The sequence below is a fragment of the Dama dama genome, chromosome 12, assembly GCF_033118175.1.
Source record: "Dama dama isolate Ldn47 chromosome 12, ASM3311817v1, whole genome shotgun sequence".
In the NCBI taxonomy this organism is placed as follows: domain Eukaryota; kingdom Metazoa; phylum Chordata; class Mammalia; order Artiodactyla; family Cervidae; genus Dama; species Dama dama.
In genome coordinates this window covers 38,093,368-38,120,017 of record NC_083692.1, presented here as the reverse complement: position 1 = coordinate 38,120,017, position 26,650 = coordinate 38,093,368, and the positions used below count along the sequence as shown (strand labels likewise).

Here is a 26,650-nt window from a genome sequence, read left to right as displayed (position 1 = left end):
AGGCACAGTGCAGTCCCTCGGGATTCACAGCCAGGCAGCTGTTTCCACCCTTGTGCCTGCCAGGATGGGTACAGAGAGGGGGCATCAAACCCAAAAGGAAAGCGGGGCTTCTCCAGTCATCCGCTGAAACCACATTTGTGGGCTATGTTTTCATTTTGTTTGATTTTTTTTAAATCTAATTCTTCTCAGGCTAGTTCTTCTGTAAAATACAATAAAAGATTATTAGAAAAAAATGAAATTTGAAAACACACATAAAATACAAGCCCCAATTTTTTATTATTAGATTCAACAGGTAACAGATATAAAATATCTCTGTCAAATTGCTATAAAAGTTTATAAACTCTCTCAATTTCTGTTCCTATCATAGGGCCGACACAGACCCGCCAGGAGAGAGTCAGAGGAGTTAGTGCCCCGACCTCACTCCTTCTTCATCTCTCACTCCCACCACCTACCAACCCCCACTGGCCAAACCCAACCAGAAACCAGACAGCAGGGAAGCTCATTCACACTGCCTGCGCTGGGCAGCCTCCCAGGGCAGAGAGCAGGATGCAGAATGCAAATGGTGGGCCGGAGGAACAAAAAGCAACATCAGAGATCCCAACCCAAGGTACCCCAGAATCCCATTTTCCACCCTGTCTTCTTCCTGCTGTCCAATATTCTTCCTACCCAAACCAAATTACCCATATTCCCACAGCCCCCCACCCACATCCCTGTACTGTTCCCCATGCCTGGAAGTTTCTACTCCTCTGCTCCTGGCCACGTCTTCCTCATGCCTCAGGACCTTAGAGGTGATCATGGACTAGGGTACTCAGAACATTTGTCCGTCAGGCTCCTTCTTTAAGTAGCAAACCCCACATCCCTACATATGAAGTAGGCACATGGCCAAAATTTAGTTGGTTCGTTCAGTTAACAAATACTTACTGAGAACTTAGTATGTGCTGTTCTGGGTCATAGTGTTCTAGGTACTGATAATACAGCACCGAACAAAAGAGCCCTCGTTCAGATAGGGGAAACACTTGTTTACTGACTGGTGATCATAATTATGGGCTTCCCCAATGGCTCAGCGGGTAAAGAATCTGCCTGCAATGCAGGAGCCACAGGATCAATCCCTAGGTGAGGAAGATCCCCTGGAGGGGGACATGGCAACCCACCCCAGTATTCTTGCCTGAAAAATCCCATGGACAGAGGAGCCTGGCGGGCTACAGTCCAAAGGATCGCAAAGAGTAGGACACGACTGAGCGACTAAGCACATAATCATAATCCGCCCCCAGAACTGAGCTATTGACATTTGCAAAGCCCTGTTCTTTGTTCCACTAGGGAGGCCAAGCCAGGAGGACATGCATGTCGCCCTCCTCCCTGGCCACAGTGAGAAAGCATATCGGTCACAGAGAGTGACTTGGAGGGGAAGAGAATTGAGATGAAAAGAGAGCACCTTGATTACCTTATGATGCCTAGATCTAGTCAAGCCTGAAGTCTACACCCGAGTTTCCCAGTTACATGAGCCAGTAAGTCCCCCTTTTTCTTTTAGGCTTATTTGACTTCGATTTGTGTCACTTGGAACCAAATGAGACCTAGTTAATACAGGGACTCAACTCAAACTTTACCTTCTTCTCGGTACTTTTCCTGAATGCCTGGTGTAAGATGGCACAGTTTGAATGCTATGACCATATACAGATGGGACCTCTAGCTTGACGCTTCATGGAAAGAATCAAACAGAGCTCACACAGGATAAGGGCTTGGATTTCTGAATCCCCAGGGGCCTTGAGTATATTAGATGCCCCCCAAATACTTGTGGAAGTAGCTGATAATGAATTCTTGCAGTCAGTGAAACCCTATAACAAAGAATATATATCTACCATATATATTTATATACCTGGAGAGAGGAATTGACTGAGACTGAGACTGAAAACAGGGCCTTCTGTGATCCAAACTAACCAGGGGCCTAGAGAGTCTGTGACTTTCCCTGGGTCACATAGCCAATGGGAGGCAGATCAGGGATTCAAACCCAGACAGTCTTGGATCCAAAACACGTATTCTTACCCACTACCCCACATGGGCTAATTGATAATGCTGATAATTTCCCAACTCTGAAAGTCTGTCAAAACGAGGCACAGAGCTGTGGTGGTAACAAGTGACAGAATCCATCTTTCTTGCTAGAATAAGGATGTTGGAGAGCCCTGTCATGACCCCATTTCTCCCAGACAGGCAGGTATTTCTAGTCTAAGGGGAAGCTGTATTCTGAGCACTTCATTTAACTACTAGAGCCAATGACAACAATCATAGCTACAGTCTACATGCCAAAAGCTATACCTCAACTCATTTAATGCTTGCGTTAGCTCTGTGAAGTAGGGATGGTTAACCCACTCTACAGGTGACAAAGTGGTGATTAAAACATGCGAGAGGCATGTTATCAGCAGTCAGTGGGAAAGCCAAGACCCAAATCCCGGTCTGTGGCTGCAAATCCTGTGTTCCATCCGGCTGTGCCTCAAGAGATCCGAACCCAGTTTGTGCCAGAACAGCACCAGAGTTCCTGCCTGTCTGCACTTCTGTGGGCCTGGGTGTGGCCCCAAACGGTACCTGAGGGATGCAATTACAGGAGTTTTACTGCATGCAAACATGGAAAGTTTTAACTTCATTTAGGGTTGTTCATAGCATGCACTCCTCCAGGGAAGTTATTTTTCAAAAATCAATATTGGGGGAGAAAACTGTTCCATATGTCACCATCCATCTTTCTCAGCTGTGTCTTGTGACCTTTCTACCTGCTTCTTGCAAAGTATTGACCTTGACTTTCTCCAGCATAAAGACAAGCAATCTCCTTAACTACTTAGCAGTGAACCTACCCAGAGAGATCTGGTTTTCACTCATCTTTTCAGAAAGTCTTATCTCATCCAAACCATTGCTCTTGATCCTTCCCTCCCTGAAATGATCACAATGAGCTTATCTGAAATGAAAGCTTTATCTGTGGTCTTAGGACATAAAGGGGGACTTTTGCTTTAAAATCAGATTGGAGTTATCCTGTGCATGCAAACAATCAGAGGACCCACTCTTAAATGTTATATTTCAAAGTCACCCTCCTCAAAAGAACAATATTCCATGTCTTTGATAATTCTGCCTTCAGGATTGTTGGAGAATTATACATTTACATATATTTGTTACATTAATTAATTCTGTTTTCTCAGCCAGGATAAATGATCTGTGCACCTTGAGTAACTTACTCACCAATCTCCTCCTCCCTACAACCAACCACTGGGTCTTCAACACATATTAAGTGTAAAACACAGGTCACAAAACAGTCCTTACAGTATGATCCTACTTGTTTTCAGGAACTTTATAAGTAACAACAATTATTAGGACACTAGAGAAAAAGACACCAAGATGCTATTAGTTGTTACAACTGGGTCATGGATTTGAAGTGATTTCTATTCCTTTTATTGATCTCCATTCTCTGAATTCGTCTACAAAATTTAGAAATAAGAGGAAAAAACACTAAAAGTGTCTTTCATACCAAAAAAAAGAATCTACCAAATCTGAAACCCTGAGTTCTGACTTCAGTCTCACTTCCCTCCCTGGAGCTCGGCAGTCCCTAAGCTGCCATCCAGCTCTGTCTTCACTGTACCCTCAGCTCACCCAGGGGCTGACACCAGGGCAAAAATCGAAAGGGAAGAAGCTCTGGGGCAAAGGGTGGCGGCAAGGGTGAGGGGCAACCCAAGAAGGGATTTCCCAGCCCTGTGTCACTTCTGGACTCTGGAGGCATCAGCAGGATGGGACCTGCAACCTCACCCACCCCAAGCACCACCTTTGGAGAAACCACCAGCTACCCTGGCCTTACCCCTCCCCATTTACTGCTGCTGACTGGGAAAACTGAAGGCAGTCCCAGAACAGGGCCTCTCCCTTGAGCAAGCCCACATTTGTGGTTAAGAAGATATGGTTTCAGAAGTCAAACTTTTCTGGAATTCAGCACATTTCTGATCTTTCCCAAATCAGAGGAATGAAAGCTAGAGACCAATGTACTGGTCAGTAGTGGTTACTGTACCCCCCAGCCTTGGCAGTCAATTCTGCTCAGCATAATGTGAACTGAAGCAACTTCCTGATGTTTGGAGGTTTATTCAGAATACACAATCATAAACAGACACAGGAGACTCCAGCTCACCCTGTGAGGGATTTCAAAGTGACTCACCCTGAAGCCTCAGCCATTCCCAGAAACACAGTTTCACTCTTTGAAAATGCATTTGTGTCCACATTTAGGGACGTTACTCCCAGGACTGTGTGGACCTTTCAGAGAAAGATCATTTTGGGTGAACAGCCCCCAGCTCTCCCTGACTCAGCTGCCCACCAGGAGCCAGGCTGCAGCCGGCTCCGGCAGGAGCTCTGTAAAGGCCCGGGGACTCAGAGCAGGACAGGAAACCCCCACCTCTGCCGTCCTCCAGCAGCACAGATGAGAAACAGCGCCTCCTACTGTAGCACTGCTCTCTTACTCTAGACCCCGGGTGAGGGTGGGAGGGTTGAGTGCAATCACTACAGTGGTCAATAAAATCTATTGTTCAAACGGGGCATTTGGATAGTGAATACTGGGGCAGGGGTGGGAGGAGCGGTGCTATTAAAGCTATGCCAGAAAGAAAACCCCAGACAAACCAGAGTGTGGTCATCCAGAAAACATCTCCCACTTCTATTGCCAAATGAGAAGTCTGTTGCAAGGACAGTACTCCCTTTCCTCCTCAGAAACATGTGCTACTGAAGAAAATCTACTTTCCAAATCAAACCAAGGCCTTTTTGAGCAAGCTTCCCAGCATCCCAGGGAAAGGAGAGGCGACTGTCACAGGAACCACGAGGCTGTAGCAGGGCCCTTATCTGTCTGGATCACGACTGCATCTCCAGGGCCAAGGCAGTGTTTGGCAGCTCATAGGAGCTCAGTAAATCTTTGCTAAATTAATGAACAAATGCCTGAGCAGAGCTTCTAAAGCCATCCAGGAACTTCAGGAAACGAGAGAGACTTAGCAACCCTAAGTAACACTGTTCCTCAAACTGGGTAACAGTTTAGGTTTGAACTCTATTGCATAAACAGTTATGCACTGCCCTTTAGTGGAATTTATAAATAAATATGAAACATGCAAAGCTTTCAAATACCAGGTTGAACTGAAACCTGAAACTGTAAGCTTCCAAATAAACTAAATGGAGAAAAAATGATTTTGAAGCTGCTGCTGAACTTCAAGTCCACTGAAACTACTTCCTGCAGTGTTTCCAACATGATCTCATTCAAAATTTTCTTGGCCAAAACTGGTACTGAATCAACCCCACCCTCACTAAGTGTACATTCTCTGCAAAGCAGGGGCCATGAGAGAATTGGATTCGCAAGAGATTTAGTGGAGGAAATGTCTGTCAAGGCTAAAGGAGAAGGAACAGGAGAAGGCAAGGGAGGGCTTTCAGACCATGATGTGAGAGGGACACCTGTAAGAGGAAGGGAGAAGAAGAGGGGGAGGAAGGAAGGAGGGACGAGAAAGAGCCACCTCAGGCCTGATGCACTTCTAAGTCTGGCCTGATGCTCTGGCCAGACTGATGGGAAATTCTGGAGCCCAAGTTGCCGGTAGAGGACTTATGCGTCCTGTAGGAACAGGCCAACGTGAGTGCTCCCTGCGTCAGTCACAGGCTGGGAGAACGTGGCCTCAGCATGAACAGAGCGGAGGAACAGAGGGGCAGCGGCCAGTCCCCTGAGCCGCCACAGCACCAGCTCTAGCCACAGCCTTCACAGGCACTGTTTCAAATAACACTCTCCCTGGAAATAACTCTTGTTTCTAGAAATCCAGACAGGCTCTGGTGAAATTATGCCAGCTTTCAGTCGAAAAGTCAAAGTAGGTAACAAGTGAACTATCCCACCACCACCATCTTTTCCTCCCTACAGCTATAACTTTTCAGACCACTAGTCAAGATCCAATTTTCTCATAGAATCTCAATCGGTGGGAGCTTTTATTTAAAAAATAGAAGTCTATTTTTTCATTTGAATGTTTCCAAATAATCTTGCCCTGAGCAGCCTGCGTGGGAGCTGCCCGGAGGGACTGAGAAGGGAGGCATTTGGTCACTGTCATCCAGCAGTAAATTCTTTATGGGGTTGGGTTCTGAGTTCTTCATTCTGCTTTTGGTCAATCCATGGCTGTGATTCTGGTCCAGAAGCCGTCCAGGGAGAGCAAGGGCTGGGCCATCCTTAGCTCTTACCCAGATGGAACAACTTCCGCAGAAAGGCTGGTCCTCCCCAGTAGCCCCTGTAAGAAATGACACCGAATAGTTCTTTGCATCGGAAAAAAGGGGGTGACTTCAGGCAGCAGGATGTTAAAAGGGAAGCCAGGCTGCTCACAGACAATGTTTCTCAGGGTATAAAGCAAGCCTGACAGCGAGGTAGAAAGAACCCAGGTCTAGGAGGGCACAACTGACTTTAACACTGACTTGCTCTGTGAGCCTGAACATACTGACTCAATTCAGCAAAGCTGTACGAAGCCTCTACTATGTGCAAACTGCAGTCCTCTCTACCTTGACCAGCTTATAAATTAAGTACAGGTCCGGGTTTCCAAACCTATTGGCATTTTGGACCATATACTTCTCAGTGGCAGGGGACAGTCCTATTCAGCAGCATCCTTGGCCTCTGCTCACTAGATGCCCATAGCATCCCCTCCAGCTATGACAACAAAATATCTCCAGATATTGCCACATGTCCCCTGGGGAGCAGAATCATCCCTAGCTGAAAAACACTGGTGTCTACATTTTGACTGACTTTTCTCAAAGGGTTTGGGAGAGTCAGATGAGATTTTTTTTTTTTTTTTTTTTTTGCAACAAGGAAGAGGAATTATTAAGTTTGTCACTGTTTACTTATTGAATGCCTACAATGGATCTGTCTCTTTATGTATTGTCTCATTCATCCCATCCTGTGAGGAAGACAATGTTCCTTTCATTTTGCAAATAAGACACTTAAACACAGAGAGTTTAAGCAACTTGCCCTAGGATGCATAGTTGGTAAGTGGCAGACATGACTCAAACACAGGTCTCCAAAGCTTAGCTCTTAATTAGTATGTTTTCTTTTTCTTATAACAAAAACAAAATTAAGGTGGCAGATGATAAAGTACTTAACAGGTCAAAGTGATTCACTATGACTATGATGATGATGATTATTTATCCAGCATCAAGACAGTACCGGAACATGAGAGACAGGAGAACTGGTCACTGCCGACTATAAAGAGAAGAGGCTGTGCCCCTGTGGGTGAGTGGCAGCTGCGCTAGGGCTCCTTCTCTCACCCAGGGCAGCCCCTTGCCCACCACATCTGGCTGAGACTTCAGAACCCTTCTCAGACTGCCATTACCAATCTGTGAGACATGACTTAGCAAGGTGGACCCCCTTCACCAGTCCTGCTCGGGGTCATATCTCCTGAAGCTGGAAGGCCTCCTTGAAACAACTCCCCTGTACAGGTTGTCGCAATCTGCTAACATGTATGCCTCTCCCCCAGGTGATATACTTACCTCAGCATCAAATTCCAATACAGGAACGGCATCATGTCAGCCTTCATGAGGTACATGGAAAGTCTCTCTTTGCTCTGGTCAAAAGGGAAGGTCTCCAGGGGCTCAGCGTTGTAGTTAAACTCCGCGAGAATCACACGGTTGTAGCCAGTGACCAGCGGACACGACGTGTAGCCATCATACTGTGATGGAGACAGAGTGGGAAAGTGGCTTTTTTTTCACGTGCTATCTAGACACCTTGGCTTCCCAGGTGGCTCAGACAGTAAAGAATCTGCCTGACAATGCAGGAGATTCAGGTTCAGTCCCTGGGTGGGGAAGATCCCCTGGAGATGGAAATGGCAACCCACTCCAGTACTCTTGCCTGGGAAATCCCATGGACAGAGGAGCCTGACTGGCTACAGTCCATGGGGTTGCAAAGAGGCAGACACAACTTAGTGACCAAACAACCACCGCCTAGACATCTTAGAACTTATTATTTAGTCTGAGCAGTGGCAATGTTTTCCTTTTTTGTATATTCCACTCTTTTTACAATGAAAATATAGAAATTATATAAGAAGGATATACTAAAAGCAAAGATTGAAGTTGCATAATAGAGAAACTAATTAATAAAGCAGCAAAATGGTGGGAAAACAGTTTTCATGCAGAATGGAAGATGGTAAGTTGAGACAGTGACTCTTACAAGGCATACAAACCTTCTTCACTGGTGTTTGATTCTTCATAATCAGGGAAATTGTTCTGTCAAGTACTCCTGACTGGGCAGCTATATAAGAAATGGAAAAGTCAGGGGAACAGAAGTATCTAGATTTTCCATGAAAACTAATTTGCAAATAATTTTAATGTGAAGAAGTTAAGAAGGCTCCGTATCCCATCCCTCTAGATTGTAACTAGAACACAACTCAACCCAGTGATGGACTCTAGCTTCACCAAGGACCAGACAAACTAACAGGACGGGCTCCTGAGGTGACACAGTGGGAGGCACAAACGTACAACCCGGGTCTGATCATAGGAAACTACCAGACAATTCTAAATTGCAGTATTTTCTATGTAATAACCAACCAGCACTCTTCAAAAATGTCAATGTCATGAAAGTAAAAAAAACAAATGTCAGAGGCTTGTTCTAGATTAAAGAAAACCAAAGAGACATGACAATCAGTGTACAGTGTGGCCCCTGACTGGCTCACAGATTTACGGGGAATTGCAGATGGTGGGGGAAAGAGTGGATGGGGAAAGCTAAAAGGGACATTTTTAGAAAAACTGAAGAAATTCACAATGGGTGGTATTAATGATTTCATAATGTAATGTTCAATTTCTTAGACATGAAAATGATCTTGTGGGTATAGGGGAGAAAGTCCTTTTTCTTAGGAGACAGAAGTTGAAGTATTTGAGGGTGAAGTATCATGATGTCAAAATTTACTTTCAGATGACTTTAAAAAAGGTACATAGCGTGATCAGACAAAGTATTCATTTATTGGTTAATTATTATATTGGTCACAAAATATGAATAATTGGTTAATACCTGAAGGGTATATGGGTATTCATTGTACTTTCAAAGTTTTCATAGGTTTGAGATTTTTGAAATGAAAAGTTTGGGGAAAATGACTATAAATAATAAGAAGGACATTCAGTGGATTTCCTAGAAAGCCTTTCTTAGGTTGACATGGTCAACAAAAGTAACACATGTTCTGCGGGTATGCAATTCACATGAAACGCTCCCATACCCACCGGCAGGGAAGTTCGTGTTTTATAGCATCTAAAAAAGACAGTTCCTGTCTACAGAAAACAGAATCTAAAAGGCAATTCTCTCCATCACTGCTAGAGCAGAACATCGACGTGAAGAATTTAGTTGCCCAGGCTGAGGCCTTAATCGTGTACCAATCAGGGCACTCTCCACTGTATCTGTCTTAACACAGCAATTTTCTGCTCTGCAAGCTTTCATTGACTTGCATGTGTTTTCTGGGGAAACAAATGCTTCCCTAGTTTTACAGTGTTTCAGGCAGAAGAAAAACAGCCAACCTGCCTAGCATCAGGGATGTTCCAAAGAAGACTAGGGATGTGAGCATGATAGTATGAGAAGTTAACAGAATTCTAGAGAGCTGGAAAAGTGGTATCTCTCTCTCCAATGTCCCCCTCCCCTGAAAACCACCCTTCTGACCCAGAAAAGTCAGATGAGATCATGCTACTGTGGTACAAAGCATTCAACAGATACTTTCTTCTTTACACAACACTAGATTCATTGACAACTAGGTTCATTACACAATACTAGGTTCATTGACAACACTTCTGTTTTGGGAGGCCAAAGGCATTTTTAGGCACAAACGTTTCTTCATTAATATAATTAGTATATAATGAAATGCCGCTGGTGTCCAACTTTTGCTTTTATTATGATGATGCTTTAGCAGAAGGCACCCCTGCTTTGAGTGAGGAGGGAACACAGCTCAAGGCCTTACCTACGGCAGCAGCAGTCTTTGATGTCGGCAGGTTGGTACAGTCCCCGATCCCAAACACATTTGGGTACCGCTTGTGCTGCAGAGTGTCTCTGTCCACGTCCACCCAGCCGGCAGCATCAGCCACAGGACTCGTCTTGAGAACATCTGGTGGGCTCATGGGTGGTGTAACGTGAAGCATTTCATACTGCAAAAAGGAGAGCATCCAAATGTGTGTTTGTTCCATTATTTCCATAGCCCCACAGGCTCTGGCCCCAACTCCCTGACACACACATGGACTATGGCTATATGGAGCACTGTACAGTTAGTGCTCGTACTGATCCACACGCTTGCCAAGATCATCCATGCTCCCATGCAAGGCAGTGATAAAATAACTGACGTGGTCTCCCCATACAGAGTTCATGGGATCCCTCTGGCAGCTGGCATGGGGGAATCTGAAAGACTGGAGTGAACTTCACTAACATTTTGAAAGAACTCATTGATGCTTCTACTTATTACTGAAACGAAACGGGTGATGTATCTCAGTTGCTGTCTTCCTGACCCTCATCTGATGACTTGTAAAGTCTAGTTACATCAGGTTTACTCTGCAAAGAGGTTCTCAAGAGTGCCTAAAACTTGTAAAAACCCATGTTAGGAGCTAATAAGTGAGCACCATTCTCAAATATGAGTCAACTCTCAAAACACAAAAAGGCAACCATCAAAACACCAATTTAAGGTGAAATAATGGGAGTTGGTGATGGACAGGGAGATCTGGCATGCTGCAATTCATGGGGTCGCAAAGAGTTGGACACAATTGAGCGACTGAACTGAACTGAAAGGCAGCAAGAATATTGACTAGCACTTTGAAGAAGGAGGGGTCTAATTCAGTCTTGGGTTTACTGAACTGTGTAGGAAGCAGGATGGATTTGTTTTCCCCATAAACCTTTATCAAGGCTACCCTTGGCAATTAGGCACTGACCCAACCTAATCAGTTTTGATGGCTCATGTAACTCTTTTGCTTATGTGATATGCTTTTTTGTTTGTTTACATAATATTTTGTAGTTTATTCTATTTACTTTTAACCAACTCTATCTAGCAATTTCAAATTAACTAAGTGTTCACAAAACAATTCATTACAGTGAAAACTTTAGCATCTTAGGACAATCCTAACCTTGTGATAGTCAACAGCCCCTGATTTTCATAACAAGTTCCGTATCATCACCAGGGCTTGGCAGTCATGATGGCGAGGGAGTTAGGGATGTGACTTACATTTATTCCCACTCTCAGTTATGAGCTTAGTCAACCTTAAGGTGGAGGAAGTGGAGTGAATGTGCAGTGCTTTGCAAAGTACTCTAGTTGGCTCTTTAGTGGCCTGGGTCCCTGAGGCTGTGCCTGTTAATTTACATGCAAACTGAGCACATGTCTGCAGGACAGCAGATGGAATAGTCAACAACCATCATCCACCAAATTATTAAGGCATGTCTGTATTTCTGAAGTTAACCAGAACCGAGGGCCAAATCTTACTAGCGTCATCTCTATCTATTAGAGCTAATATGTGCTTGAATTTCACAAATACACATGAATTTCATACATCTTTTCTAGAAGGGAAGTTAAATATTTCCACATAACCATCATAAAGGCATGACACTTTACTTGAGCAAAAGAACTACTAGGGTCATTTTATAGATTTGCTGGAAATTAATATTGGCATTAGGTTATAGCTTGTTTTTTATCCATTATTTCCCTAAATTGAATCTAGTAAATAACATGGTTCTCCTTCATTAACATAAATAACCTATTCAGAGTAGTGGTGTTCAAACTTTTATGTTTATAAAGAAGATCTGTAGAAAATTCAGGTTCCTGGGCCCTACCACCCCAAGATCCCGATCCATTAGGCCTGGGAGAAGAACAGGAATGTGTACTTTAACAACCTCCACCCCAATGATTCTGAAACATGAAACCTGTAGATGACAGTATTAGAAACTCTGGCTTGAAGGAATAGGTTCATTTATAATGAAAAATGAAATGCTATTACTTAGTCACTTCACCTTTCCTTTCCTTTTCTATAAGGAAATGCACTGTACCAGACAATCTCCAAAATCTCTTCTAGTTCTAGGACACCATGATGTAAAATAAGTTCAGATCTCCAAAAACTGGAGACTTGGGCCAGTTCACAAGCTCTCTATGAAGGATCAGAGACTAGAGGCTTTGGGTACATTTAATTCTTTACAGTAGTGGTGCTCAGTCCTGGTTACACATGAGAATCATTAGGGGAACTTTGTAAACTCCCAATCCTCAATCCAGACCCCAGACCAATTAATCAAAATCTCTGGGAGTTAGGCTCAGGCATCAGCATGTTTTGAAAGTCCTCTGGGTGACTGAAATGTGCAGCCAGAGCTGAGAGTCACTGCTCTAAAGCCTTTTGGTAGATTTTTTGAAATTCATATTTTAAAGAGTAGAATTAGGTCTGAAGAGAAAATTTAATCTAAAAGCCTATACTTCAAAAGGGACACGAATAATCTTCCTTCTTTATAAACCCTTCAGAAGAACAATAACCATTTATTTATCCAAGTCCCTATCTGCAAGCCTCAACTAGCCATGGCACAGCAGAGAACCAAAGTTAAAAGGACCTAATAACAAAATTAAGTTCGTGCACTCAAGCTCATACACTTTGCTCATAAAAATATGCTGTGGACCCTCACACACCACCCATTTGCTTTTACTTTACATAGAATTTAATGAGTTTAGCTATCTCATTTTCCAGCCAATAAAAAGATTAGAAGTAGCAGTTTTAAAATGCTGGAGCTAGAAGGATCTCCCAGTCACAACTGCCTGACAGCCAGGAAGGAAGAAAACTAGAAAACTACAAAGAGGATGCACACAAAACCAAATAACAGAGTAGACTGAGGTCCTTTCATAAGAGGAAAATTAGCCCTAAACAACCCAGTAGGCCCTAGATGCATAACTATATAAGAGTGACTCAAAATTATGACCCTGAACTGGGGCAAGGAGACAAGCCTGGGACATCCTGGGATACCAGAAAGCAAGGAAGTGCTGAAAAATGTAATGGGGACATGTCACAAGGACATTAAGAGCCATTCTGAAAGGGTTCCTGCTGACCCAATCTGGGACAACTTGAGCACCAAAGTACTTAAGGACAGAATGAATTATAAACTGTGAAATGAAAGATCTCCCGACATATCAATAAACAAGAAATGTCACAGCCATCAGCAATTTCTGGCCTCGAAATATGAATGAGGGCTCCCAAAACTGCAATCCAGCGGATGCTGCCACCCGCCACGGTGATTGCCGAGGAGCTCGGGAAATGAAGCAGCAAGGTGAACAAGGAAACAGGATTGGCCCCAGATAGCTGAGGTGCTTATGAAAGGAATGAATTCAGTGAGCCCAGAGGCTTGCATCTTCCCATACACAGAATGCTGAATTCCTTAACTTGCTACCTGCTCTTTGATGTTCAGGCTGCCTGTTTCCTTTGTTGCAAACTTGTATATAGCCTGACTTCCCCTCCTGCATCCTTGGAGCAGTTTTCTCAGAGCTACTGAGATGCTGTCTGCCTGACTCAGAGTCCTAAATATTCCCACCAAATAAAATAACACTCTACTTTCAGACTGTGACTATATTTTTTAGTTGACAAAACCAGTGGGGGGAAATACAGGCATTCGTAAGTTCATACTAATAATTAATTGGGAAGGGAGAGCTTTTGCTGACAGGATGCCAAGAATCTACCAGTACAGGTAGAGGGAATGCTGGACTGGAACATTTTGCAACCACCATAGTAAAGACTGGATTAGGCAAAAATCATCAATGGATGCTAAATCTATAGGGAAACTTTAATGAATAGTGAGTAGGGTGTTTGCATGGTTTTAAAGTGCCCCTCTCCTTACTAGTAGCAAAAAAGAAAAAGAATAATAATTCTCTACAGTGAAGAAATTGGACCATATCTGGACTTGTGATCAAAATGAACATCATCAAGGGGCAGATGAGAACTGTGCTTTCCAATGTGTTATCCTAGAAAGACTCATCGCTTATGCTGTATTTCACACCAAAATGCAGAGCCTGAAACTCATCACCAGGAAACACAAACTCAAAACGAGGAACACCCTATTAAAAAATACAAGTGGGGGAGGGAACTGTATTATTTCAAAATGCAGGGTCACAGAGGACAAAGAAAGGCTGTAGAAATGTTCCAGATTAAAGGAGGCTAAAAATACATGACAATTAAATGCAATACCTGCCTGTAGACCAACTTCTGGAGGACAGAGAGTACTATAATACTATTCATCAATCAACAAAACTTGAATACAAATCATAGGATACATACAAATATTGTATCCTTGCTAAATTTACTGAATTGATAACTGTACTGTGGTTATATAAGAGAATACTCCTAACTCTTAGGAAAATTATGGTGAAATATTTAGGGGTAAAGGGCCATGACCCATGACGTACATGAGCGTGTGCTAAGTTGCTTCAGTTGTGTCCAACTATTTGCGACTCTATGAACTGTAGCCCACCAGCCTTCTCTGTCCATTGTATTTTCCAGGCAAGAAAACTGGAGAGGGTTTCTACGCCCTCCTCCAGGGGATCTTCCCAACCCAGGAATCAAACACTCATCTCTAGTGTCTCCTGCATTAGCAGGCAGGTTCTTTACCACTTTACCAGCCTGGTGGCTCAGATGGTAAAGAGTCTGCCTGCAGTGTGGGAGACCCGGGTTCAATCCCTGGGTCGGGAAGATCCCCTGGAGAAGCAAATGGCAACCCACTCCACTATTCTTGCCTGGAGAATCCCATGGATGGAGGAGCCTGGCAGAGTACAGTCTATGGGGTTGCAGGGAGTCGGACACCACTAAGCAACTTCACTTCTTTACCACTAGCGCCACCTGGGAAGCCTGTGATGTACATAACTCACCTTTAAATGCTTTAGGGAAAATATATTACATTACATACTATTTATATATGGAGAGAGAAACAGTGAAGCCAATGATAAAGCAAATGGGGTAAAACTCTGCAATAAATGAATCTAGGTAAAGGCTATATACAGCTTTCTTTGTACTATTTTTATTTTTGCAACTTCTCTAAGTTTATTTCCAAATGAAAGTTTTTTAAAATTATGACCTTGAGTCATTAACAGCATTTTAAATGATAGTCACTACATACCATTTAAGAATGGAAAGATGTATGCAATATATTTTAGAAAAAAGCTCCCACTAAAAAGCTTAAACTGTGAAGTTCTGATGTTTAGAAAATTAATCTTTGGCTCACTTCAAAATTTCCATTTATGGAATCCTTCATTCCTCTAAAAAGGCTGAATGAATAAAATGTGACTGTGTACTGTTTCCTCATTGCTAACAGCTCTTGCCAAAATGATATAAACAAATGATGCTTCTCTGCATCTTCTCTGGATGCCTTTACATCTTGTTCTTAATGTACTATTCCCACTTCACAGAAGAAACAGATGCACAGAAGCCAAGCCCACATACAAAGACTAGATCTCTCCAAGCAGGATGTGGCTCTGCCAGATCTTTCAAGGATTTGTAAGCATTTCCTTTGATGCACAGGTATGAGATGTTTAAAGACACCCTCTTTCCCAGGTAAAAGATATCCATCATTCCCGAACTACCCACAAGCAGGCCTGGCTGTCACAAACCATAAATGGAGACAATCACTATATCCTGCATTTAAGAAGCCCTTCCTGAACTCTAGGCAACTAAAGTTGTGAAATGTTTCTGGCTGCTTCAAATGACTCAGTGCCAAAAATACAGACACGAAACAGGATAAAAATTCACTCGGTACCAGTAGATAAGGGCTTCTCTGGTGATCCAGTGGTAAAGAATCTGCCTGCCAAGTAGGAGATGCGGGTTCAATCCCTGGGTCAGGAAGATCCACTGCAGAAGGAAATGACAACCCACTCCAGTATTCTTGCCCAGAAAATCCCATGGACTGAGGAGCCTGGTGAACTACAGTACATGGTGTCACAAAGAGTCAGACATGACTAAGAGACTAAAGAGCAACAACAGTATATGAACCCTTCTCATCTCCCATGGACACAACCTCTTATCTCTTCCCTTCCCCATTTTGGTCCACATTCTCCCCATCACAACCCTAAGATGCTCATTGTAACCAGCCTCCCAAGCACACGACAATGATAGACAAAAAAGTGGGTCCCTCAGTGTTGCCTGAGTCCATGGCACTGCTCAGCTGACAGTTTCGCCTCCACACTCACTGAAATCACTTGGGTCTCTCCAGGTTTGTCCAGATTCTCAAAAACAGCCTCTTGCTTATCAGCTCGGACTTCAATGAGATTTTGCTTGTAGTTAACTGTAATGGTCCTCTCCTGGATAATCTTCTGTAGGGCATCTGCGTACTTCTTGACCCCAAAAATGGCTCCAAGAGAAGTGTTGAAAATGATATTGGCCTTGGGTCGCTTTCCAGTCTGAAAAAAAGAAAAAAATAGAAACAATCAACATAAAAGCATTACTCCAGCCACCCTTTTTTTTTTAACCTAGACAAGACTTAAAACCCTCCAAAGAGACTTCATCAGCTTTCTCCATCACTGTGCACTGGTGGGGTGAGGTGTGGATCACAGCCTCCTCCTTCTTTTATCTTCCGTCAGTGACACAACACCTCAGTCCAACTTGATTCAGGGGTTGAGGTAGACTCTGTTCAGTGAGATCCAGAGATGAAAGTCAGGTCCAAGGGAAGATAGACCTGAATTGTTTATTCATGTATTCATTTGTTGATTCACTCAGTAAACATTTAATGAGGTCCTAGAGTTGGCCAGTTACTGTTCTAAGTGCTCCACATTCACTGGATCATAGGAAAAACAAGAGAGTTCCAGAAAAACATCGACTTCTGCTTTATTGACTATGCCAAAGCCTTTGATTGTGTGGATCACAACAAACTGTGGAAAATTCTTCAAGAGATGGGAATACCGGACCACCTTACCTGCCTCCTGAGAAATCTGTATGCAGGTCAAAAAGCAACAGTTAGAACCAGACATGAAACAACAGACTGGTTCCAAATTGGGAAAGGAATACATCAAGGCTGTATATTGTCACCCTGCTTATTTAACTTATATGCAGAGTACATCAAGAGAAATGATGGCCTGGATGAAGCACAAGCTGGAATCAAGGTTGCCGGGAGAAATATCAATAACCTCAGATATGCAGATGACATCACCCTTATAGAAGAAAGCAAAGAGGAACAGAAGAGCCTCTTGATGAAAGTGAAAGAGGAGAGTGAAAAAGCTGGCTTAAAACTCAACATTCAAAAAACTAAGATCATGGCACCCGATCCCATCACTTCACAGCAAAAAGATGGGGAAACAGAGGAAACAGTAATAGACTTTATTTTCTTGGGCTCCAATCACTGCAGATGGTTACTGCAGTCATGAAATTAAAGGATGCTTGCTCCTTGGAAGAAAAACTATGACCAACCTAGACAGCATATTAAAAAGCAGAGACATTACTTTGCCAACAAAGGTCCATCTAGTCAAAGCTATGGTTTTCTAGTGGTCATGTATGGATATGAGAGATGGACCATAAAGAAGGCTGAGTGTTGAAGAATTGATGCTTTTGAACTGTGGTGTTGGAGAAGACTCTTGAGAGTCCCTTGGACTGCAAGGAGATCTAACCAGTCAATCCTAAAGGAAATTAGTCCTGAATATTCATTGGTAGGACTGATGCTAAAGCTGAAGCTCCAATACTTTGGCCACCTGATGTGAAAAACTTGACTCATTGGAAAAGACCCTGATGCTGGGAAAAATTCAAGGCAGGAGGAGAAGGGGATGACAGAGGGTGAGTTGGTTGGATGGCATCACCGGCTCAATGGATATGAGTTTGAGCAAGCTCCGGGAGTTGGTGATGGATAGGGAGGACTGGCATGCTGCAGGCCATGGGGTAGCAAAGAGTTGAACATGACTTAGCGACTGAACTGATAGTATGACTATACCATGTTAAAAAAATAGGGAAAACAATGGAAGTACATATCAAATTGATTAACAGTAGCTATACCAAAGCAATTGGATTATGAATGACATCTTTTTTCTATTTTGCAAACTTTCAGTTACATAATTTTGTACATGTGAAATAAAAAGTAAAAATTGATGCTTTTGAACTGTGGTGTTGGAGAAGACCGCTTGAGAGTCTCTTGGACAGCAGGGAGATCAAACCAGTTGATCTTAAAGGAAATCAACTCTGAAAATTCACTGGGAGGACCGAGGCTGACGCTGAAGCTCCAATACTTTGGAAAAGTGGGCAGCAGAGGGATAGATGGTCAGACAGCATCATCTACTCAATGGACATGAATCTGAGCAAACATCAGGAGACAGTGGGGGACAGGGAAGCCTGGTGTGCTGCAGTCCATGGGGTTGCAGAGTCGGACACAACTTAGGGACTGAACTACTAAATTTAGAAACAGAAACAATATTTTGACATGGATAAAAATGATATCCCTTCTGCCCTCCTTGCCCATCCCTGGAAAGGAAGCATACCTTCCTGAAATAGGCTTCTGATAAGTACATGATCTTCTGCGGGGCCCCAGCGCACTTCACTGGAGTGTTAGGGAAGGTAAAGATGGCGTTGCCCTCCTTGAAGTCCTGCAGAGCTTTCCATGTCTTCTCCACCGTCCTCACTGAGTAATTGGACCCTATTTTGGGATGGGCAAAACCTTCAGGGAGGCCTTTGATCTGCAACAAAGCACACAAAAAAATTATCATTTAACAAAAATGAAAATGGAATCTGTGTTTAGGATCCTTCTTCTCCGTCATTTCTACCGCCTCTCATGTATTTCAGCACAATTTGGAGCCCCCCGGACTCACACACAGTGGAGCTAGCAGGTGAGTGAGGGCTCTGCTAAGCCCAGAGCTGTGGGGCTTGCAGTCATCTGCCAAAGTGGAGGACAGACGAGGCCGAGGAGAGACCCTGGGCCTCTGTGGCCGGGAGACCAGAATTTGGACCTCTCTTCCCACCATCAGAGTGAGGACAAGAAGCCAGCCTTACTTCCTTTTTGGGGAACAAGTTTTCTTATTGGGAAGGAGAAGAACAACAGGCAGAACCAAGAGCCACACTATCAGTAATAGCAAAATTAAATTACCCTGTAACAGGTTGGACCAGGCCAAGCGCTTGATAAAAGCAGCAAAGGCAGGAAATTAAAAGCATGGACTTGAGAACCTACAGACTCCAATTTGAGTCCTAGCTCTTCCACTTACAAGCATTGTGATCCCCAGTAAACGGCCCAATAAATCAGCTAGTAGGTCTCAAGTGTGGTCCCCAGAACAGCACCACCTGGGAACTTGTTATAAATGCAGATTACCAGACCCTAGCTCAGACTCACTGGATCAGAAACTCAGAGGCAAGCCCAGAAATCTGTTTTAACAGGCCCTCCAAGTAATTCTGATGCTCACTGAAATGCTTATGTTCATCATCTGTGAAATGCAGATAAAAGTAACTGCTCTGTAGGATTGCTGGCAGGAGTAAAGAGACCATGGTATAAGATGACTAGAAAGATGACACGTGTATGGTACATGCTCTGTAAACGTCCATATATTCCTGTCAGGAAGATTAACTGGGTCCTTCTCTTAAATGTTAGAAGGCTCATATAACACAATGGAGATGGAAATGAGTGAGTTAAGAGACTCAAGGATGATCAGAGAACCATCAAAAACAGTCTCAAGATGAGCGGTCCTTCAAAACCTCTCCAGGCTGAAGGGCACCCACTCGTGACTCATGGAATCGCCCAACACCTATTCCTCAAGTCTCAAGGAAACAGAGTCCTCGGTCTCCTCCATCACATGTTAAGAGTGAGCATTCCTCTGATTGTTAACCATATCTTCTGCTACAGTTTAAGTAGCTGTAATATTAGCAGTCTCAACAATAGTTGAGACTTACTATTATAAAATCATTTACTATTAAAAAATCACCCTGCATTTTAATGTTTCTGCCATCCTACATCTATGTTAATATTCACTCTACTCACTACACTCCCTCTGAGGGAGGGGGTGGAATATTACTGACCCACAGACAAAGATGAGGAAACTAAAGAGCAAGGTTGAGAGACCCACCTAGACTCTTACACAACTAGATACTGAGGCCCCTGCCAACTGCCTGCGGCCCTTACCACATGACCTCCATGCTTTCCAGTTCCCAAAGCAAAACTCAGGATCCAGGAGATAAATAAATAGCCAATGTGCCTTCATCATATTTCTCTAGTCTGAAGAAACTGTTATCAAGGAAAACGGTGCCATAAAGTAGTAACCAAGTTCTTTTTAAGGAGAGTTGTACCTAAAGGGCAGTTTATGACACCACTGAATCCAAGGTGCTTCGCTGGGAACCCGGAAGCAGAAGGAGCAGGAAAGTCTGAGGAAGAGATGAGAATCTGACCCCCACTCTGTGGGGAGCTGTGGACCATCCTACCACACTGAGAAGACCAGAGAGCAGGACATGGCACTGCAGAGATTCACCAGGAGCTGGTGGGCGAAGAGCCAGAGGCAGCTGGGCAGAGAGAAGCTGCTCACGTTCATCAAAGCCCAGATCAGAGATCAGTCCTTCTAGAGGCCCAACGACATCCCACCCCCGAGATCCACACACTTTGGCATCCTCATCAAAGCCCAGATCAGAGATCAGTCCTTCTAGAGGCCCAGTGACATCCCACCCCCGAGATCCACACACTTTGGCATCCTCATCAAAGCCATCTCTCCTTTGTTTACACTAACCTGGTTAGTTTTCTAGTATCTCCAAGATTGCTAAGTAACACAGTAGCCCTGGAAACATTACTCACATCCTCTTAGCTTCGGTTTCCTCATCTATCAAGAAGAGATAAAAATATCTACCTCTCAAGCAGTCATGAAGAATCAGTATTAGATTCTTAGCATGGTCCCTGGCACATGGTGGAGACTCCATAGTAACAGCTACTTTTAAATATTATTGTTTCTTGGTTTACTGCAAGAGGGTGCAAGCACTCTCAGCACTGGTGTCTTCAGACAATTCTCCTCACATGGCCTTAAGCCATCAGGGTGACATGATCATAGAGATAGGCTACCTTTGTTAAGTCAACTCTTGTGGGCCTTTTGAAGATGCATGGATTTCCCAGAAACTACCACTGGCACCTTTCTCGATAGAGTCCTCCATGGTTTATAGTTTATATGAGACACATGACCCATGGCACCAAACTCATCGCTACCTCCACACTAATCCATGGCTTGTTTAAACCTTCGCAGAACAGGTCCCAGGTCATTTCTTCTACCTCCTACATTGGGCATGTCACTATTCTGGTTTTTAACCCAGCTACACACATCAAACACCCAGCGGATGCAACTCAGATGAGGCCCTCGCCTAAACCACTTTCCTGAAACTTGTGACCTGGTTATCAAATGCCTTATGTGCTTCAACTACTTATTCATATTCCCCAAGAAGCTTCTGGAAATCATAATTACTAACTCACTCCATTATGCTTTAGGAAAATAAATTTGAATCTCACAAATTTTCAGAGGGCATCTGGCTCCCTAGCTCTCTGAAAAGGGAGGTCTAAGGAACTGCTGGGGCAGCATTTATATTGTGTCAGTCGCTTTATACCAAAAAACCCAGTCTCTATACAACAAAACTTAGACATCCCTTCAGTGCCTGATAAGCTAACTGCTGGTATTCTACCCTTAAAGTCTGCTTAAGAATTCACAATCTAAATCTTACTTTCAAAGGAAATACAACCAACTCGGTCCTACAGAGAAAGGTAGTTTTCCTGTAAGTGTGGGAAAGGCTGCTGTTTTGTAAGAATTACCATCAGGCCCTGGACATGCTGAACTCTGATTAAAGCCTGAAGCTAGAACTAACGATGATCACTGACAGAATCTTAGAGAAGACTTTCTTAAAACCATAAAAAGACTGCTGAGAAATAAAACTGAAAGAGGATTTCTTAATACTCTTTCTTGGCAAAATGAGTGTAAAACAACTAAATACAGTTTTGATCATAGCATAAGTAGGCCAGTATAACATACTTATGTATGTATGCTCAGTTGTGTCTGACTCTTTGTGACCCCCATGGACTGTAGCCCACCAGTTTCCTCTGTCCATATCATTTTCTGGGCAAGAATACTGGAGCTGGTTGCCATTTCCTACTCCAGGGGATCTTCCCAACCCAGGAATCAAACCCATATCTCATGCATCTTCTGCATTGGCAGTGGATTCTTTACCACTGAGCCACCTGGGAAGCCCATGACATAGTAATAGAAGTAGCTTAAAACAGTACCTTCTCAGATTTCCCTGGTGGCACAGTAGAAGGGAATCCACCTGCCAACGCAGGAGACATGGGTTTGATCCCTGGTCCGGGAAGATTCCACATGCCACAGAGCAACTATGCCCGTGCACCACAACTATTGAGTCTGTGATCCACAACTACTGAAACCTATGCACCCTAGAACCCATGCTCCGCAATAAGAGAAGCCACTGCAATGAGAAGCCCATGCACTGCAACTAGAGAGTAGCCTCTGCTTGCCACAACTAGAGAAAGCCTGTGCAAAAGCAACAAAGACCCAGGAGAGCCAAAAATAAATTTAAAAAAACAATTTTTTAAGTACCTTCTCATAGTCCAGCTGGAGTCCAAGAGCAATGATAAGATACTTGTAGGAGATCTGAAACACAAAAAAATGACATTTTAGACCAAGACCCAAAAAGTGGCAGCCCCAGAACTGACTCAGACCCCAGACATGAGTAGCCCCACTGTGTCCCCATCTTGTAACACGACGACGTGGGGCTGCAGCTGGTGGGCAGGCCAGCAGGCAGGGATGAGCACTCCAGGGTGCCATTATGCCCACCTCTCTGCTGCCTCCCATGTCAGTGCTTCACAAATATACAACAGGCCTGGCTTCTGGGAGCTTGAGATGCCTGCACTTTTACACAGTGGAGCACAACAGAAAAGGGACCACAGTTATTTGGGTTAACACTGTTTCATGCCATCACTGACTCGATGGACATGAGTTTGACCAAGCTCTGGGAGTTGGTGATGGACAGGGAAGCCTGGCGTGCTACAGTCCATAGGGTCGCAAAGAGTTGGACATGACTGAGCAACTGAACTGACTGTTTCATGTTGAAGGCTGGGAGGAAGACTTTCTAATCTTAAAACAATCAACTTTCTTTAAAAGTTAACCTGTAAATCCCACCTATGGGGTAACCTGTGAATCTCAGGCTAATCTGTCCTGTCGTAGAGACTGGATCAACAGCGTAACTGAGAAACTGCTCTCTTGAGGGACACTGAAAAAGATGTGATAGAACCTACCTGATCCTACTGAACAAGCTGTTCGGAATTTAAAACTCCTCTCTTTAAATATGGGCATTGTGCTCATCCATGCTGAGGGCAAAAGTATCCATACTTATTATGATGGAAATGTGGGTTAAGGATCAGGAGGAAGACAAGCTGAAGTACAACAGTGGAAGCAAAAAGGATATAAAGTAAAGAGACTTGCCTACAAAACTGGAGAACGACAGCAGTGAACGTGGGGGCCCAGCCTGGCCACAGGTGGTGACTGCCACAGCCTTGGAGAGAAGGCTGGATAGATGGAGAGGTGGATGGTTGGTTTCAGTTGCTTGTGAAAAACACAAATAGAGAAGCAGAGCAGCCAGCTGGGCAGATCACAGTGGAAGAGAAGGGCCTCCGAGACCTGAAAGAGCTTGACTTGGGCTAGGGAGCCAAGGGGAGCAAGTCGCTGAAGAGGTCCTGACCTAGGAGACTCGGCTCCAAGGTCACCTCCACCGTGAAACCTGCCTATGACTCAGTCCCCTCCCTGCTGGTCCCTCCCAGCAGCTCTCTCAGCACAGTGGACTTAATGCTTTTTAGCACTTGTGTTATTCAGCAGCAATGTCCTCCTCACTACACTGAACACTCCTAGAGGATAAAGGTTATGTCTTATTCCTTATAGTCCTAGAATCTAACACAAGACACTAAACTGAGGACGTCTGCAACATTTGTTGGATGAATGGATAGGTAGATGGTTGATTTCGGCTGCTTGTGAATAATACAATCTATCAAAGTAGACAGATAAATAGATACACCTTCAACTGTATGATTTACCTACCCATAGAGATTGAGTGCCCTTAAACTCCTTATTCTGTAGGAAAGTGTACCAGGATCATTAAATGGCTGAGTGACTCTTCAGGATGTAAGATCAAAGATGGCATAGGATCTGGGGGTCCTGACCCACATATAAGACATATGAGCACTGTAAAGAAAAGCCTTTGGTTTGTGCATGCCTTGATGGTTCTATTAGAGCATAATATTGAATGTTTTTATGGACTAATAATATACAAGCTTAAGACTATGAAAAAAATAAGGGAGAATAAATCCTAAAGTAGCAAAGAACACAAGTACACTTCATGTCTTTTGAATGAGTTCAAGCTTCCAGGGCAGATGATCTAAACTCTAAGGAATTACAAAAACTTGTAGACAAAACTTCTGAACAGTTTCAGAGAACAGTGCAGACCTTGCCAAAAGGCTAAATATGGACAAGTATTTTGTAATTTTATATGGGGGTGGGGGGTGGGAGAGGTAAATTATGACTAACAATTTAGTAAACAAGATGTTTATCCATTTCAAAATTCCAGGCTCATCTAATAAAAAGATGTCTCATAATAACTTAGAAAAAGAAGGGCATCAGCAAGTGTTTGCACACTGCAAACCTGCGTCCCATCAGTCAGCAGTCAAGAACTCTCAGCAGAGTGGCTACTCAATAAATATTTCCTTTTCCTTCTTTTTCCCATATACTCTTTTTCCCTTCCTTTTTTTTTTTTTTTACTTTTTGGTTGCACCACACAGCATGTGAGATCTTAGTTTCCTGATTAAAGATCAAACCCACACCCCCTACAGTGGATGCATAGAGTCTTAACCACTGGACCATCAGGGAAGTCCCTCATGTATTCTTTAAAAAGTAATAACAGCAACATTTCTTAAGCATTCACTTTGTTCAAGGCACTGTCCTGAATATTTTACATGTTTTAATTCATTTAATCCTCACAACAACCCAGTGAAGTCAGTTATTAGTACCATTTGACAGATGAAGAAATTGAGGCACAACTTGATCACAAAGATTGACTGAAAACCTTCTATGTGACAGATACTATGCTAAGTCCTGGAGATACAACACCAAACAAGAAAGACCCAGTTCCTACCCCTCGAGGAACTCAGTCTAGTGGGCAAGACAGACGTGAACAGAGAGCCACACAGACAATCACTAAACCACAGCGTGCTGGGATGGCAAGTCTAGGGGGAAACCTGACTACTCCAGTAGGTCAGGGAGGCCATGTCTCAGATAAAGATGAGTTAGGAGTTAGCGAGGGGAAGAGGTGGAAGCAGCCTGTGCACAAGTACCAGGGAAGAGGCGGCTGAGGTGTCTGAGGAGAGGAGAGGCCAGCATGCTGGAGCAGGAACAAGGAATAGAACCAGGTTAAGTCTGGAGAAGGAGCAAGGATCCATCTACACACTGGGCCTATGGAACACACTCCAAACAGACAGATCCCTCGGTCAGGGAAGAGTCACAGACACAGTGAGTCTGGACTTCAGCAGTGCCCTCACATTGTGGACAGGACAGGAAAGTGTAAACAAATGATGGAAACGATTATGTAAATTGTTTAATATTTTCAAAAGAATACTGATTGATTCATGTATGCTAGGAAGAAAGTTCTCTAGGGACAGGTTTAACCTGTCCTTGAATTAAAACCTTGAACTTAAATGAACCCATCATGGATAAAGGCAAGGAAAAATTGCTAACTGGATGACAGAATCACAAATGTAAAAGATCCAGGCAAGCTGGGAGGATGAACCAAAAGCAAGAAGATGAGACATGATATGCAGATTTCTGATACTTGGCTATGGAATAGAAAGTGAAAAGTGAAAGCCGCTCAGTCATGCCTGACTCTCTGCAACCCCATGGACTATACAGTCTATGAAATTCTCCAGGCCAGAATACTGGAGTGGGTGGCCTTTCCCTTCTCCAGGGGATTTTCCCAACCCAGGGACTGAACCCAGATCTCCCGCATTGCAGGCAGATTCTTTACCAGCTGAGCCACAAGGGAAGCCCTGGCTATGGAATACTTTTGCTTAAAAAATCCTGGACAAAAGCCTCACCAGTTTATATACCACCTTATTCCTTAGCCCTAACAAGGCACTACAACTCTCCCAAGGGTCTAGACCTTAGAGTCGAAGCAGGTTTCAGAAGTGAGGGTGCCTCCCAGTACCTCTCATTCTCAAGAGGTGAGACAAGTTTATGTTCCTTAAGACACACACAAAGCCAATCAGAAAGGTACTGAGCTACTCCTGCAGTGCAGAGGGTCTGACTAGGAGGCAGGCACTGCTGTACCGAAGGAGTGATGTGTCTTCAAAGATACAGGTCTGCTGGTCCCTTAACTGGAAGCAGACTGGTGAGAAAAAGAAGCCCCAAAGCTCAATCCTGTGAACTGAGAACAGTCTTGTGTTTAATTCAGTCTGTTCTCCTGGAGATATTGGGGAAAATAAGGAAGTTTATCAACACGGGAAAAACAATATATAAAGAAGATATAAATTTTTAAATTTAATGTAAATAAATGTATATTTATTTGTGTACACACATATATATAAATATGTATATATTTTAGGATGGGGGATGCCTGACTCAACAGTAGATCATGTGAAAAAAAGACCCATGGTTTAAACGGATATCTAGTCCAGCATGAATCAGCACTGTGAGAACTGTCA

The 26,650-nt window shown here is 43.5% G+C and overlaps 1 protein-coding gene across 2 annotated transcripts in view; it reads right to left on the bottom strand.

Moving 5' to 3' along the window:
* Window positions 1-252: 252 nt before the first annotated feature.
* Window positions 253-26,650, bottom strand: part of SQOR (sulfide quinone oxidoreductase) — a 52,812-nt gene continuing 26,414 nt past the window's right edge. For both annotated transcript variants that reach the window (XM_061157066.1, XM_061157067.1), the window contains exons 4-10: window positions 22,506-22,559; window positions 18,429-18,623; window positions 16,161-16,370; window positions 9,945-10,128; window positions 8,190-8,257; window positions 7,501-7,679; window positions 253-6,254 (exon numbers count right to left, since the gene is read on the bottom strand). In XM_061157066.1, the coding sequence (XP_061013049.1) occupies window positions 6,197-6,254; window positions 7,501-7,679; window positions 8,190-8,257; window positions 9,945-10,128; window positions 16,161-16,370; window positions 18,429-18,623; window positions 22,506-22,559 (948 nt within the window). In that variant the 3' untranslated portion in view covers window positions 253-6,196. The remainder of the gene's footprint in view (window positions 6,255-7,500; window positions 7,680-8,189; window positions 8,258-9,944; window positions 10,129-16,160; window positions 16,371-18,428; window positions 18,624-22,505; window positions 22,560-26,650) is intronic.